The sequence below is a fragment of the Pelodiscus sinensis genome, chromosome 6 (assembly GCF_052426305.1).
Source record: "Pelodiscus sinensis isolate ZL-2025 chromosome 6, ASM5242630v1, whole genome shotgun sequence".
Classification (NCBI taxonomy): Eukaryota; Metazoa; Chordata; order Testudines; family Trionychidae; genus Pelodiscus; species Pelodiscus sinensis.
Genome location: NC_143057.1, coordinates 9,576,462 through 9,591,446, shown reverse-complemented (window position 1 = coordinate 9,591,446; position 14,985 = coordinate 9,576,462). Strand labels below are relative to the sequence as shown.

At 43.7% G+C, this 14,985-nt stretch overlaps 1 protein-coding gene across 6 annotated transcripts in view; it reads right to left on the bottom strand.

Annotated features, from left to right (window-relative positions):
- The window catches only part of PALM2AKAP2 (PALM2 and AKAP2 fusion), a 360,502-nt gene that overhangs the window by 187,823 nt on the left and 157,694 nt on the right, over window positions 1–14,985 (bottom strand). For 3 of the 6 annotated variants that reach the window (XM_075931391.2, XM_075931392.2, XM_075931394.2), the window contains exons 6-7: window positions 9,655–9,756; window positions 3,486–4,178 (exon numbers count right to left, since the gene is read on the bottom strand). The exons of 1 other annotated variant lie outside the window; for it this stretch is intronic. In XM_075931391.2, the coding sequence (XP_075787506.2) occupies window positions 3,486–4,178; window positions 9,655–9,756 (795 nt within the window). The remainder of the gene's footprint in view (window positions 1–3,485; window positions 4,179–9,654; window positions 9,757–14,985) is intronic. 2 more of the 6 variants (XM_075931395.2, XM_075931393.2) reach the window with 2 other exon arrangements.

The following is a 14,985-nucleotide window of genomic DNA, read 5'->3' as shown; positions in this document are numbered from 1 at the left end:
AACGTGAAATTTATCTCTGCTTCTTTCATAAAGTGGACCCTTTCCTTTGTGTCTGATTGTGCACATATTCCCACAGGCTATCGAATGTCTAGGGGTGGAGGAAAATTAACCTACTCTGAAGTGCAAAGAAGCCACGGAAACCCTGTTTACATTCATTAGCCTATGTTAATGGGTTTGGAGTCTCAATAGAGGCTGCAATTTAATGAAAGGCGGTTAAAATGAAAAAAAAAAATCTAACATCCAGACAATGCTAAGAACTAAAAATATTAGGGCCAGCTATGGTAATTTAGCTGGAGACCTGGGCCTGTGAGTTTAGGGGAACATTTTTTTTCTACTTTAACACTGTCCCATTAACCATGATGTCCACATGAATGAATGCAACACACTGGCCTTTAGGGACATTAAATATTAGTTGCAATAACCGAATAATAGCTTTTTGGCAGTATGAGAAATAAAAGTCTAAGGCTTGTGCTCTATTTCTAACCAATAAAGACTCACTTCTTTCTTTCCAACGTAACCTGTAGCTCCCACTGACCTTGTGATTATAACAGTGCCCTAATCCTTGGGAACATGCATGTCTCAGTGTGTCTGGACTTTCAAGGGTAGTGGGCACAGGAGGAACATGTAATAAGGGAGCATGTGACTAAAGGTGCCTACAGGAAGGTATAAGGACAGCCTAGATGAGTCTGAGTTAGGGATGTTAAATATCGGTTAATTGAACAGTCGAGTAACTGCATGAATTCTTATTGGTTACTTGACTATTCTCCGGCAGCCAGTGCACTCTGGCCCCATTCTCGAGGAGCCCCCTGCCACTCTGCGCTGCTGTCTCTGTATCCGAGGCAGCAGTCCGGGGTGCCAGGCGGGAGCTGGTCTGCAAGGGGAGCCAGTTTACAAACCAGCAGACAACAGACTGGGCTGTCTGTTGCCCAGTTCTGCTGCCTCTGATAAAGAGGCAGCGGCGAGGGATGACAGTAGCCACTGTCTAGAGGAGGCTCTGAGTTCCCACACCCAGTGCAAGCTGGAACTGAGCCAGGCCTCTAAATGCAGAGACGCAGCTGGGGTAGGTCCCAGACCTGTCACAAGCCAGAAGAGAGCTGGGCAGCTGGCCAGCCTGCTAAAAAAATTTACTGGCAAGGGGCAGGCGAGGGAACTATGTGTAGTCTATAGCATTAACCTATAAGCTTTTGCTTACTGGTTAATCTGTTAATTGACTACACTATTACATCCCTAGTCTGGGTGAGGCTTGAGAAGTATCAGCAACTCTAAAAAACAAGGCTACACAAGGGTCACAGGACGGAAAGGTTAGCAAGCATGCAAGCATGGGATCAGCCCACAACTTTTTTTCCTGATAAAAATGTTGGAAATCTAGAGTAATACTTTGCAGAATTCGAACAATTCAATTAGGTTGTGATGTGTATGCTCAATGGGAGTCCAATGAACTTTATATCAGGCCTGTGGTATATTCCCAATACCAGTAGTGAATGTGTCAGCTAGTCTGATTTCAGCAGGAGCCATGCATTGGTGGCTGTCTTTTTCTAGTCCTCATTTACCTTTCACTAAGGGTTGACAGGATAACAGTAAAAGGTTACATAAGAGGATTGCCATTAATGGCTAACTGGTCTAGCATAAGAAGTCTCTTTTTCCTTTTCCTTTCTTTTCCTTTTTCTAATATGTCTCATAAAATAGTTACCACAAACAAGTGCATCTTACTGGCACAGAAAGAAAAGAGTTCAGAGCAAGAACTGTTTAATCAGATGTTAATGCAGTAAAAACACCATCCAAGAAAGAGTAGAAACGTCATAGAAGCCACCACGGCTCAGAAAAAAGTCGGTTTTTGTGTGTGTTTGTTTTTCCTTTTTCCCTTTTCTTCCTTTTTTTCCCTTCTTTTTGTGGGGGGATGTCTGGTGACATAATTATCAAGAGTGAAAATATTTTACCGCCAAAAATTATAGGTGCTGCTTTTGATCTCACTTGTACTGGGCTAGTGCCCCTGAAGTCAATCAAGTTACACTGGTGTAAAACCAGTGTAACTAAGGTTTGAACCAGGGCCATAGTTTTGCCATGAAAAAGTGGATTTTTCCACTATAGATACAGCAGTAGAATTGAAAAGCCAAGACTTTGAGAACCAATTAATGATTTTGGATGCTTCAGCATTTGGGATTTTCTATTTGAGATGCTTGAGAAGGGTCTGAATTTTCAGAGGGCAAGGGAAATTTTTTTGAAAATCAAGCTGATCTAAGGTGCCTCGAATTAAGCGGACTACTCCCTCCCCCCCTCCCAAAAAAATGAGGCATCCAAAAGCACTAGTCACTTTGGGAAATCTTGGCGTAATCAACATAATCCTGCCTTCTGAAATATCTACTCAAGTAACACTCCAATGTGTTTCCATGGAAGCTTTGCCTGAGTATGGATGGGAGGGTCAGGTGCTAGGTTTAGAAGTGTATACGTTTATCTTGAGTACAAGTATCAAGAAATGCTTCTTTGACAGGAAGGACACAGTGAAAACCTGCACCTTCTCCCATTGAGGTCAGTGGGTGTTTTGCCACTCACTTCACTGGGAGCAAGATCAGACAGTAAAATGCTTCATGTCTGAAGGAAACAGAAAACTAGTATCTCTCATATGCCGGTGCTCAGCAGAAAAATCTCATCAATAAACATAGGCAGAGTTACTGAAAGGCAAGTAATTAAACCAGTAACTACAGTTCACTTGTGATGACAGCTGGATATTTTTGATGTCAAGGTAATTTCCACTGTAATTTAAAGAGATGAAGTAGATGCACAATACTGTAATCTGGAAGATTTATGTAAGGCAAAAATCATCATTTGTGATTTGATAGAAAGAATAATTAAGGTCCACTTTTGGTTTTACCAATAAGCAGAAATAGCCTATGGCATTTTTTTGATGCCACAAAAGGAACTCCAAAGTTAATATAAAACAAAATTATGCAAACATTTGGAGACAGGTGTGTCTGGGTTTTAGCAAATTAAAATGATAAAATCATCTATTTTCCCTCCATCCAAAAAAAAAAATCTATAAAACAATGTTAAAACATGATTCTTTTAAGGCTCTCATACCTGGCTACTGTGAAATTCAAACTCCCACAAAACACTGGGAATATGATCATAACTGCCAGATTCTTAAAGTAAAATATAAAAAGTGTTTTCTTTATATATATATTTTTATATAAAATCAAATAAATATGAAAGCATTTGTTCACGTCCCCGTTTTCTCTTACTCTAAAAACTGGAAAAAAAAATCAACATGTTTGGTGAGAAAATCATATTCGTGTGTGAATCTTCCTGAAGAACTAGAAATCAAAGCAACCCATCAGCAAGGCAATAGGCATTCACTTCCAGTTCACAGTATTGCAGGTAGAAGTACCATGAGGTCAAAGTAAGTGATGGAGCAGGTGTTTCTCAGAACAAGGAAGGAAGAAGTGGTCACATGATAATACAGCATTGACAGCGCTTTTTCTTTTCTGTACCTGGGACTGGCTCCATGGGCAGACTTTCTTCCTTCCCCTCCGGCGAGGAGAGCTCTGTTGTGTCAGACATAGGCCTTCCGGAGACCAGTTCGGCTGCATTTCCATCCATGGTGGATACATCAGTCACTGTCTTCTCACGCAAGGACTTCTCATCGTCTTCATCGATGAGGACCAGTTCTGCCTTGATAGTTTCATCATAGCCCAACACTTTTTTTGTCTCCTCTTCATCATCAATGTTTTGGTAACCCATAAAAATCATTGTCACAGGTTGATCCATGCTGGCCTCCCGGACTTCATCTCCAGAGATTTTTGCTTGGTGTTGAGGATTCCCAGAATTCCCTTTGATAGGTTTATGTACCATTTCTAGTTTTGCCTCTTTGAAGAGCATTTGTTCCTTCACATGGGCAAGGTTTCCATCTGCTATCACATTCCTGGCAGACACAGTCTTTTCTCTTACACTTGATTGTCCAGCTTTCTGTACAAGTTCATCTACATCCTTTGAGCTTAATTTGTGGACTCCATTTTCTACCACTGTGTTTCCAGAATGAACCTCATAGACTACCTTGGTACCATCATCACAGACTTTGAATCTTCTTTGATGGGCCCCCTCTTGGCCAATGGGTGATGCAGAGAGAATCTTGGTCTCTCTGGTCTGTTTGTCTTTCTCCACATTAATTTCCATGGCGTGCAAAGCTTGAATGAAAACAAGAGAGGAAGTGCATGTTACAACAAAAAAAGCCAGTGAACGGTTAATTGCCAAACAGACAGAGAAAACTACCATGCCCATGGCCTACAAAGCTATTCTGCAGAGCCAAGCATTCTACGTTAGAAGTGAGGTGCACACTGATCACAGAGCTGGTTATGGCACTACAATACTTCTAGATGGGTGCTAGCTACTCCTGCTGTCAAACAGAGATACTTTTCCAACTCAGTTTGTGCAGAAGGGGTTCTGGTCCATTAGAAGTGTGAGGAGCATTTGGGTTAAGTGGGCTCATGGTGAACTTTTGACCCAAGGAGAGGACAGCATGCAAGTCTGCCGTAGCCATCTCTGTGCTTGCCTCAGCTTCCAAGAAGGATTGAACTCAAAGCTCCTGAACCGCTCCTGGTTCCCGCCCATTCACAGCAAATTTGGGAATGAATAAACTGTCCCCTGGCAGCTTGTTTTATTCTGGAATACTTTTTGCTATATATGCCATGCAGGCGTAGCTCTCAAAACACTCTGCAAAGCGTGGGGGCTGGTGTTACCCCTGCTACACTGATGAGGCACAGACCATGTAAGGGACATGCCCAGCTCACACCTTAGGTAGACCTCAGAATAGAATTAAGGTATCCTGGCTTCTCAGTCAGTCCTCTGTCCATTGGATCAGTACATAACTTAAGGCAGGTAGGTGTGTTTTTAATATTTGGATTGTAATGAAAAGTAGATATTAAAAAAAAAAAGTACGTTAAGTACCCAGGTCAATCCTTCATACGGGTTCCTCAATGTTGTTTTCAAAGCAGAGACAATATAGGGGTGAATTTGATTTCAGATCTTGACCAAGTAATAGGGATGTAAAATCCTGTTCAATCTGTTAACCAGTTAAATGTTACGTTATGTTTAACTGATTAACCGAGAAAGTGGGATTCCATGGTGGGCCTAGAGCCGCCCCCAGCCTGCATGGTTGCCAGCTGCAGACTCCCGGCCATATAGGGCTGCTGGCTGCCTGCCCTAGCTCGCCATGGGGTGGGCCTGGCTGGGTTAGAGCAGCCCTTTCTCTATGGCATACCACAGGCGGGGGGATGGCTCCCAGGCACTGGTTAACTGGTTACCAGTTAGCATCTCTTGGAAACGGTGATGCTTATTGGGTAACCAGCTAACTGGTTACCTGTTCACATCCCTACCAGATAAAAGGTAATATATATACACACTAATTCTAGCCTAACAAAGAAAACATTCCCTAGCATAAAGAGATAAGAAAGGGGCACTAACAAGAAGAACACTGTGATCACCACACAGTGGGGTAGGCAGGCAACCCACACACAGATAAATCCAGCCATCATTCTGAAAGAAGACTATGGTGCAAACTGTAGGTTGACTTTCAGGGTACAACTTGTACAAGCTGTCTCACAGCTTGCCTGAATGAGAATTGTCTGTCTAAGCGCTCCTTGCATGAAGATGAAAACATTTGATCTCCTTAGAAGGTGCAAACACACAATTAATTGCAGTTACCAGGGTGGGAGTTATCGCTAGCTGTTACTGCACCATCTCATGATCATTCCAATTCAATGGACCACAACAGATTTCTCTTACTAGGGGCAATAGTCGCTTATTGGTAAATACAACCCCTTCCCCCATCAGATAAACTGTTACTCTATCCATTAACAGTGCTGCACCTTCTAAGAGGGATAATCAATACAATCCATATACATTGTAAAATATAAAATAGTGGCAATGTAAATATTACCTAGCATGTTTTCAATTTTTCCTACTCCCAACCATATTGTCAAGCTTATGTGTAGGTTCCGCCCAACTCTGTCATAAGCAGAGGGAACATATAATACTGTGCATAGTGGACTTCTTTCTGCACACCTCGGTAAATCCAGTCCTGCATTAAACACTTGTAAGCCACTTGGAGCTCTGCACCATGCATCTGAAATTCCAGCCAGTGAAATTCTGAGCAGCCACAGTGAAGGTGTCCTATATCCCTACTGTCTTTATACCGCAGGACATTCATATCCCAGTTGTTCTTATGTAGTGATTTACATCTCAGTGCTTGGTCAGTTTTTGCACAGCCTCTCCTTAGGTTCCCCCATGCCTTTGCTCTCAAAGTCAAGAGCTGAGGTCAAAAGGGTAGGGGAGGGGCTGCTAGTTCTTATTCCTGCTACATGGGACTCCTTGAGTGAGGTCACCACCCAGGTGCCTTCCAAGTTCAGCTTTCTGTCCAGTGCCCAGCAGCTGAGCGAGACATCTCTCTGATGTAGGAATGCTTATGGCTTACTAACAAGGAAAAAACACAGCTGCCCGAGTCTACATGGCACCCTTACGAATTGCTAGATTAGCGGGCATGCCAAGGAACGCTGCCGGGGGTGACTGTCATTAGGTCTCCAAGCAAGAGAGCAGTGTAACACACTGGGCAACACACATTTGCAGACTGGAGGGGGTTTATGAGCTCCCGAAATCTCTCTTGAGGTTACAGTGCCTGGGCCACCAGTTTAACCCGCCATATCCCTCAGTGATCTGCCCAATGTTAGGAAGGCATTGTGAGCTGTTGCTTGAGTCATGACCAAATGGCTGGAACAAGGGGCCCCTAGGCCACTTTTCTGCACTTGTGTGAAAGTAGCACTGGGGCGGGCCTGGAGTCAGTGCTGATCATTTACAACAGAACCCTGATTTGTATTCTTTGTTGCTGTTTCACTGGCGGATTGGGTTTGGTATCTCCGTGTGCCTGCTTAGCAACAATACGTGACGAGGAGCTTGGTTCTGTCATTTGGGTTGTCCCCATTTTGGGATCTCTGAGAGTAGTGTTTCGAATGTCTTAGCTGCGTAGATACTGTGTGAACCTCAAATCCAAGTTCCAGAGACCTTTGAGACAATTAAACAAAAGGGAAGCAGAGCCCCAGTATTACTGCCCAGGGGCTTGCTTGTTTTGGGCTGTAATTTCAGAGAGGAAGTGTCATCGAGGGGCTAGAGTATTGGTGGGCAGCCTGCAGCCCTTCAGAGTAAGTCATTGGCTGGCCAAGAGACAGTTTGCATTGAGTGTCTGCCGGTGCATCCTTGTGGCCCACCACTTCCTGCAGCTCTCGTTGGCTGGGGACGGTGAACTGTGGCCACTGCCAACGGTGGGGGGAAGTGCCTGTGGACACTCAATATAAACAAACTGTCTAGCAGGCCGCAGGTTGCCCACCCGGGGGCTATGTCCTGGGGCTTCCTGGTTCTGCCCTAATAGGGTGTCTGACATCAGGCAAGTCGCCTGACCCCTCTGGCACACTGAGGCTCTTAGAGAGCAAACACTTCAGCGCTCAGTGATGCAACAGTTGCTGTCTTGTTCAAATAGTACGTCTGCTTCAGACATGCTAATCATTTCAAGAGTTGTGAACCTTTTGCAGATTTGGACCTTATTCTCTCTGTGCCTCAGTTCTCCATCTGGAGATTAACTGCACTGCCTGGTGTCACTGAGGTTTGCGAGCTCACATTGTGTAATGCAGAAAATAAATCAACGGGAGTTACACCTATGGAAGGCTGGAGGAATGGTGCTGACATCTATAGCTGACTTTGCAGGACCCAGAGGTTCTTCCCTTTTGGAATAAGGTCTCTAGAAATACAAGTGAGTATCGACTTGTCCACATTTAGAAAGAATTACAAGATGCATCTCTTTATCCAGACATCTTCTCTTGACGTACAATGATCTCTTAGGCATTTAGGGTCAGAGTTTCAAAAGAATTCACAACATAGAGAAGAGTGTCAATCAATGACCATTAAATGACTAGTTGGAAGGAAGGCACTGTTTTCCCACTGCTTATCTGTTTTAGAAAGTTAATGGGTGTGGGTTGTATTAAGGCACTGACTTGGCACCTTATTGTCATTGTTATATATTCTTTTGTTCCCGTCAGGTTGATTTCAGAATGCCACACCCAGGACCCTTACATTAGTTAGCTCTCATGCACAGAAGCAGTGCCAATGATTTGACTAAAACTACTCCTGTGAGTAAATCCTATTGATACAAGCAAATACTTCACAATTAGAAACAGACCCTTGCTGAAACATACTCCCATGGGAAAAGCAGAACAAGAGAACTTTGCTAACTTTTGTTTTTGTTAATCTGCTGGCACATAAAATGTGAAACGAGGAATATAAGATGTTGAAAAATAAACCAACATTATTAATTTTTTATCTTTGCCGTGCTTATCAAGCTGCAAAATGCACAACTAATGAATATGGTTCAAAGCTGGTTGACGGTGAAGGGCTGAAAGCCCAACAGTACTTGAAGACATGAGCCTGCATTAATGTAAGTATATTTTCTGTACAAGTTTCATTCCAATGTAACCTGATTTAGTATTTCATAAGAATAAGACACCAGAATACATCTTACTGAGTAATGTTTCTGCCTATTAAACGGTCTTCGAAAAAGGTCGAGTGAATCTGTTACTTTTTAAAAAGATGTTCTGCACAATCTTTAAACAGGTAATAAAAAACATGTTTGTTTAATCATCTTTGACTGTATATGTGCTGCTTCCCCTGTGCTTCAAACCATAGAAGTGCATGGAGTCCAGTTATCAAAGAAATACACAATTAGGTCTAGCTTTTGGGTCATCTGACAGAGACAATTCTTTTCATGGTTTTGACACAGTGGAGCTAGAAACACACAGGCAAATGGGATGTATCAATCTGAGTCAAAAGTAGATCCGATTTTGCACTGGGATATGCTTTCTGAGTGCCTGGGAAAGAGGAGTTCAACCAAAATGAAGCGTCCCATGTATGGACAGCACCTCCAATCTACACACTTGCTGCATGAAAGAATTGGAACGTACCATCTTTCGCTATTGCCACTCTGGGAAGAGATAATGACGTCTTAAGCTGCCTATTTCATGGATAGACTGGAACAACAGTGAAAATATGAAAGAAAACAACATCTAGGATCTTGTTCATAAATTGCTCCAGTTTAGAAACAAACTAAAGCTGAAATTCTGGAACCTCAGCCTAAAACACAAAGCCAAGTGGCATCTTTTCCTGCCCCCGGACAGAGTTAAACGTTGCAGTGAAATAAACAACTTCTTTCTGTTCTGGAAGATTTTGTGCACATTTTGGGTCACTCGCGCATGTTTGTGTCTCTCATTCATTTCAATGGAAGTTGTGTGGGAGCAGGAAAAGTGCTATTATCATGGCCTAGATTTCATAGATTTACATCAGCAGAGATGGAAAAAGAATGAAGTCGAAAACTTCCATTAAAAAAAATCTGCCAAGCGTACAATGCTACTTTTTAGGACTCACAAGGTACGTAATATAAATAACCGAGTCTGAAATTGCTTGCTGCTGCTCAAAAGAGCCCTTGACTTGTTCACAGATTAAAAATCATGTAGCATTTCCTTCCATTTAAACTATATCTGGGCATCGGTCCCAGAAGGTATATACATACACAGAGCTTTGTATTACGGGATTGGCTGACAGAATACAGAGCTCCTTGAGACTTACCAGTAACCCGGTTTGATCCGTCCCTCCCAGGAACTGGCTCTGTTGGACGTGAATAGAAGGTTGGGAATTCGGGGATCTGGGAGTAAATGTAATTTACTGCATCTGGTGTCAGAGAACAGGAAATATAGTTAGATACGGTGTTATGAACACCAGTCGCTTCATTGCTTAGACAGCAGAGTGTTAAGCTATCAACCCAAACAACAGACATCACAGCTTTGCGCTGGATAACTGGGACAAAGTAAACAAAGTGCAAAGTCACTGTGGTGTGATTGTGTTCTGCAGACTAGCTGAGGTAGGAGGGAACGTGTCCAGATGACTCAAACTTTGTGTCAGTTGCACACATCAAGCTATTTGCCAGGAGCTTCTGGATTTTATCAGGTCGGTGACCTCAGCAAAGGAATGAACCCCATGTAATGGGTGGACTAATGGATGTGTTAATGAGAAACATATTAAATGAGATTTAAAAACTCTGGAGGTAACTGAGTGATTCAATAGCCTGAGAGGCCAGCTCCTTTCTATCAGTTATTTGGCCTACTTTACAGGTTGGTGAGCTGGTATTTGACTGGAGTTTACCTGTAAAGGAAATAGTTTTCATGCTGGTTGATCCCATGCTTACTTGACATCTGGTGGAAATATAATACCTTGCTTTTCCACAATGCCACATTCCATCAAAAGCTCTCTGGCCCTCAGACAGCAGGAGCCTAATTTTGAGCATTTATTTTATAGAACTACTTAGATGCTGACAATTGGGCACCTGCTTCAGTAGCTGGTTGAAATGGGACTGGAAAGTGGCCAACAAATATTGACTAAGCCTCACAACAGCACTGCTGGGAGATAGACTAAGGGAAATACGTAAAGATTTCCAATTTACATACAGGTGAGTTACGAGACCCAAAGTCGTGCTTCCAGCCAATGGCAGAATCAGGAGCAAGGAGCTGTCCATCGCTTGCTCTAGGAACTTGTTTCCGGGTTTAAGCATACAAAACATGTTTAAATATGAGTCAGGTTTAAATATGAGTCAGCAGTGTGATGCTGTTGCAAAGAAAGCAAACATGATTCTGGGATGCATTAACAGGTGTGTTGTGAGCAAGACACGAGAAGTCATTCTTCCGCTCTACTCTGCACTGGTTAGGCCTCAATTGGAGTATTGTGTCCAGTTCTGGGCACCGCATTTCAAGAAAGATGTGGGGAAATTGGAGAGGGTCCAGAGAAGAGCAACGAGAATGATTAAAGGTCTAGAGAACATGACCTATGAGGGAAGGCTGAAGGAATTGGGTGTGTTTAGTTTAGAAAAGAGAAGATTGAGGGGGGACATGATAGCAGTTTTCAGGTATCTAAAAGGGTGTCCTAAGGAGGAGGGAGAAAACTTGTTCATCTTGGCCTCTGGAGGATAGAACAAGAAGCAATGGGCTTAAACTGCAGCCAGGGAGGTTTAGGTTGGACATTAGGAAAAAGTTCCTAACTGTCAGGGTGGTCAAACACTGGAATAAATTGCCCAGGCAGGTTGTGGAATCCCCATCTGTGGAGATATTTAAGAGCAGATTAGATAAATGTCTATCAGGGATGGTCTAGACAGTATTTGGTCCTGCCATGAGGGCAGGGGACTGGACTCGATGACCTCTTGAGGTCCCTTCCAGTCCTAGTATTTTATGATTCTATGAAAACAAAGTAATCATTCAAGAGGTTTGCGTTCTAGGCAGAAGGAGGACCAGTTTTTGACTCATGAAGCAACACTGAAGTACAGTCAAGAGGTGTATTTCCTTTGGTTTGTTAAATTGATTCTGTATTTCAAGGCACAGCTATTTGACTCAGTCTACTTATCACGGCACTGATTCCCTGAAATCCAGTAAGCTAGTGAGTACTAGTTCCTCAGGTAACAATAGGTATATCCATACCGGTGTGAGGTCCCCACGGAGCTTGATTCCCGAGACAGAGAATGTCTTTATTGCTTCCTCCAGTCAGAACTTCTGCTCCCTCACAGCCTCTGCTCAAAATTATCTAAGGCATTGCACATTAAAACCCCCACACTGAGATGTGACAGATAGAGAATGTTTCTGGGTTCCCCTGGCTTTAAATCTCACTTTGTACTGCAAGGGTGTTTGGCACAATCTATTTCATAATAATTCTTAATCCTGATATATTCCAAACGGGATGGTCAACCTCTGTACAGTCTGGAAATTTCCACCATCTGTGGTGATAAGTTCTGTCCATCTATGGTACTTAAATAGCTATTCCTTGCTCAGTTACTCCTTGGGGAATTTTGCGTCATTGCGTGCACACAGAATTCATGACCTGTGCAGGTTTCTTTGCTTCCCTGCAGAAAAATGACTTCTGATCAGGACATAAAGGGAAGAAACAAGAGCAGTCACGAGTTGCAGTGCAGACAGGTCAATCTGAGTACCCAGAGCAGCTGATATAGATGTAAAATCACTGCTGGGGGGAAGGGCTGAGCAGACATTCATGTGAGAGAGACCAAGAGAGAGATACTCTGTGCTTGCAGCACATTTGTCATGGAAGGGCAGGTGCCCTTCTGAAGAGGTAGGTGTGGTGAAGGCTCTTTCTCAAGCAGAGCAGGATGTAGCCACTTGCTTACTTGAATTGTTCCCATTGTTCTTGGTGAATTCACAAGGAGTATAAAACAGGTGTAAACATTTTTAAGGCTTCTTTAACATTGCCAGAGTGGTGGAAAGGAGCCTTGTTGTAAAGTGCTGTATTGCCTTATAAATGCTTATAGTACGTTTATGGTTAGAACTGGTCTCACATTTTCGTCTGAAAAAATTTCCTATCCAAATGTGGTCCATGTTTGCTACTGACTTTTCTGGAGATGGTCAGTAATCAATGTAAATTGCGAGTTTAAGTCCCCAGCCCTCACTTGCTCTTTGACTATGATGCAACACTGTGCACCTGGCTGAATATATTTGTTGGTTAATAATTAGAAGTAAAGGATCAATACTAGCTATGTTACCATTAGATAGAGAGGAGTTAGCTATTTCCCCCACTGTTCCCCTATTCCATTCTCCCTCATTTGTACTGTCGTCTACATAAAATTACCAAAATAAATGAAAATGAATAATTATATTTTAAGAAATAATACATGCAGAATTTTAAAATATTGTGCGCAGAGTTTTCAATTTTTGTGGCAGCATTTTTAAGTTTTTGGCACACAATTCCCCCAGGAGAATTTAATATACTTATACTCATAACATCTCTGGGACCTAGGAAAGTGATATGATCCACATTTTATAGATGAGGCAATGAGACAGAGTGAGATTAGGTAACTTGGTCATGGTTGGGTAGGAAGTCTGTGGCAGAGTAAGGAAATGGACTCAGTTCTACTGAGCCCCTGGCTATCATCCTAACCACTGGACGATCCTTCTGAAAAGCTCAAGTGTACGGTAAGGCAAATTTCTCTTCCACCTTGATCGGTTTTAGCAAAATTCTAATATTGACCAAATTGTATGCTAAATAAGAGCTTCTGTATTCTCTGTTCCGTCAAAACACAAATTTACGGTTCTTGGAATTACAAAATATAGATTTGTTTCTTCTAAATCTGGTGTGTAAAATCTTGGTAAAACAATGAATACAGCGGGCGGAGGGAGACATCTGCCTGCTTTGGTTTCTCCCATTGCTTGTACATGAGTAGAAGAGATGGGAAGGTCTGTGCAGGATGTGTGTGGACCAATATTCCCTTTATTCCTTTCCATCCATGTGCAGAATAATTTTTGTGTGCACCAAGGCATGTGCGAATGTACACCCCCAGTAGAAACACAAAACCTAGCTGTGGACGCGCTGCTAATCAGCTGGGCAGCGTTGGAATTTCTCCTGAGCAGCCGCACACATGCATAGCTTACATGGAACTCTGATGTGGATCCACGCGGGTGGGGGAGAAATCACGATTAAGAATTCATGTGGTGGCTGCTTCCTCTAGTTCTCTGTGCACAAATGTGCAGCTCACAAAACCCACCCCACATGGTGGGAGTCTCAGCAAAAAGATGAAGCAGACAAGGGGCGTTGTGATGGGGTGTACCAATCCCGCACGGGGCCTGAAAGAATTAACCAGAGCAACCTGGCTGAGAGAGCCCCACCCCCCCAGCCCTGCTGAGCATGCTGCAGCTGGAGGAGCGGTATAAAGCCAGTGGAGCAGCCCAGTCAGGACTTATGACTGCAGAGGAAGGAGGTACTGCCAGAGCTCTGGAGGAAGAGCGACGGACAGACTGGAGCACAGAGGCCAGTCACCAGGGAATGGCTGGAGAAGCTCTCAGACCAGTGGAAACTGGAGAGGAAGCCGACAGCTGTGAGATTGGTAGGAAGTAGCAGAAGCAGGAAGTTAGGCCCCTGACAGTTCAGCATGTTTTGGGCGGATTCCCTGCTGAGCTAGTGGTGCGCCAGGCTCACCACTGACAGGGCTCTGGGACAGGGTGATCCCAGGTTCCCTTACCCCACTCCCATTAACTCCCAAGGGGGCGCTACAGTTATGATGAATGACTCTGGCCACTAGGACTTATTGCCCTGAGAACTGTGTGTGTGTGTGTGTGTGTGTGTTTGCTATTGACTCTGGCCACTAGGTCTTATTGCCCCATGAACAGGGGATTTGGTAGTGACTGCAGCCACTATGCTGGACTGTGGTATTGGAGAAGGGGTGTAGTGAGAGACTCTGGGTCCGAGGAACCGAGACACAGGGTGGAACATGTTTTAAGAGGCCTGAAAGGCTTAATGCCCTGTCTCTAAGGAGGCCAGGCACATCCACCCCGTGGCAGGCATGAAGACGGAATTGCCCTTGGATCTGTAAAGCTGCATCTGGGGTAGGACCCTCAGGACTTTTCATTCATGACGTGGTGGTAGAAATGCCTGAGGCTGGTCCACATTATAGCCTCCCCCACCATTGGTATCATTGGTGAATTATCATCTTGGGAGCATGCTGTGGAGTTAACAGCCTAGAAGCTAGTCCTCCAGTTCTTGGTTGAGGCACCTTAGTTGCGCAAGGGAACTTCCACTGCTCACGCTGTGTGTGTGTGTGTGTGTGTGTGTGTGTGTGTGTGTGTGTGTGTGTGTGTGTGTGTGTGTGTAAATGGAGAACAGTATTATCTGCATCTTTCACCCACATTCCTCATGGGCAAGGGAACTTCCACTGCTCACGCTGTGTGTGTGCGTGTGTGTGTGTGTGTGTGTGTGTGTGTGTGTGTGTGTGTGTGTGTGTGTGTGTGTGTGTGTGTAAATGGAGAACAGTATTATCTAAGGCTGCCAATCCAGCATCTTTCACCCACATTCCTCATGGAAACACACAGATGAGATTTGTACCAAGTGCCCCTGAAAGCAAGGTTGTGGCTGGGG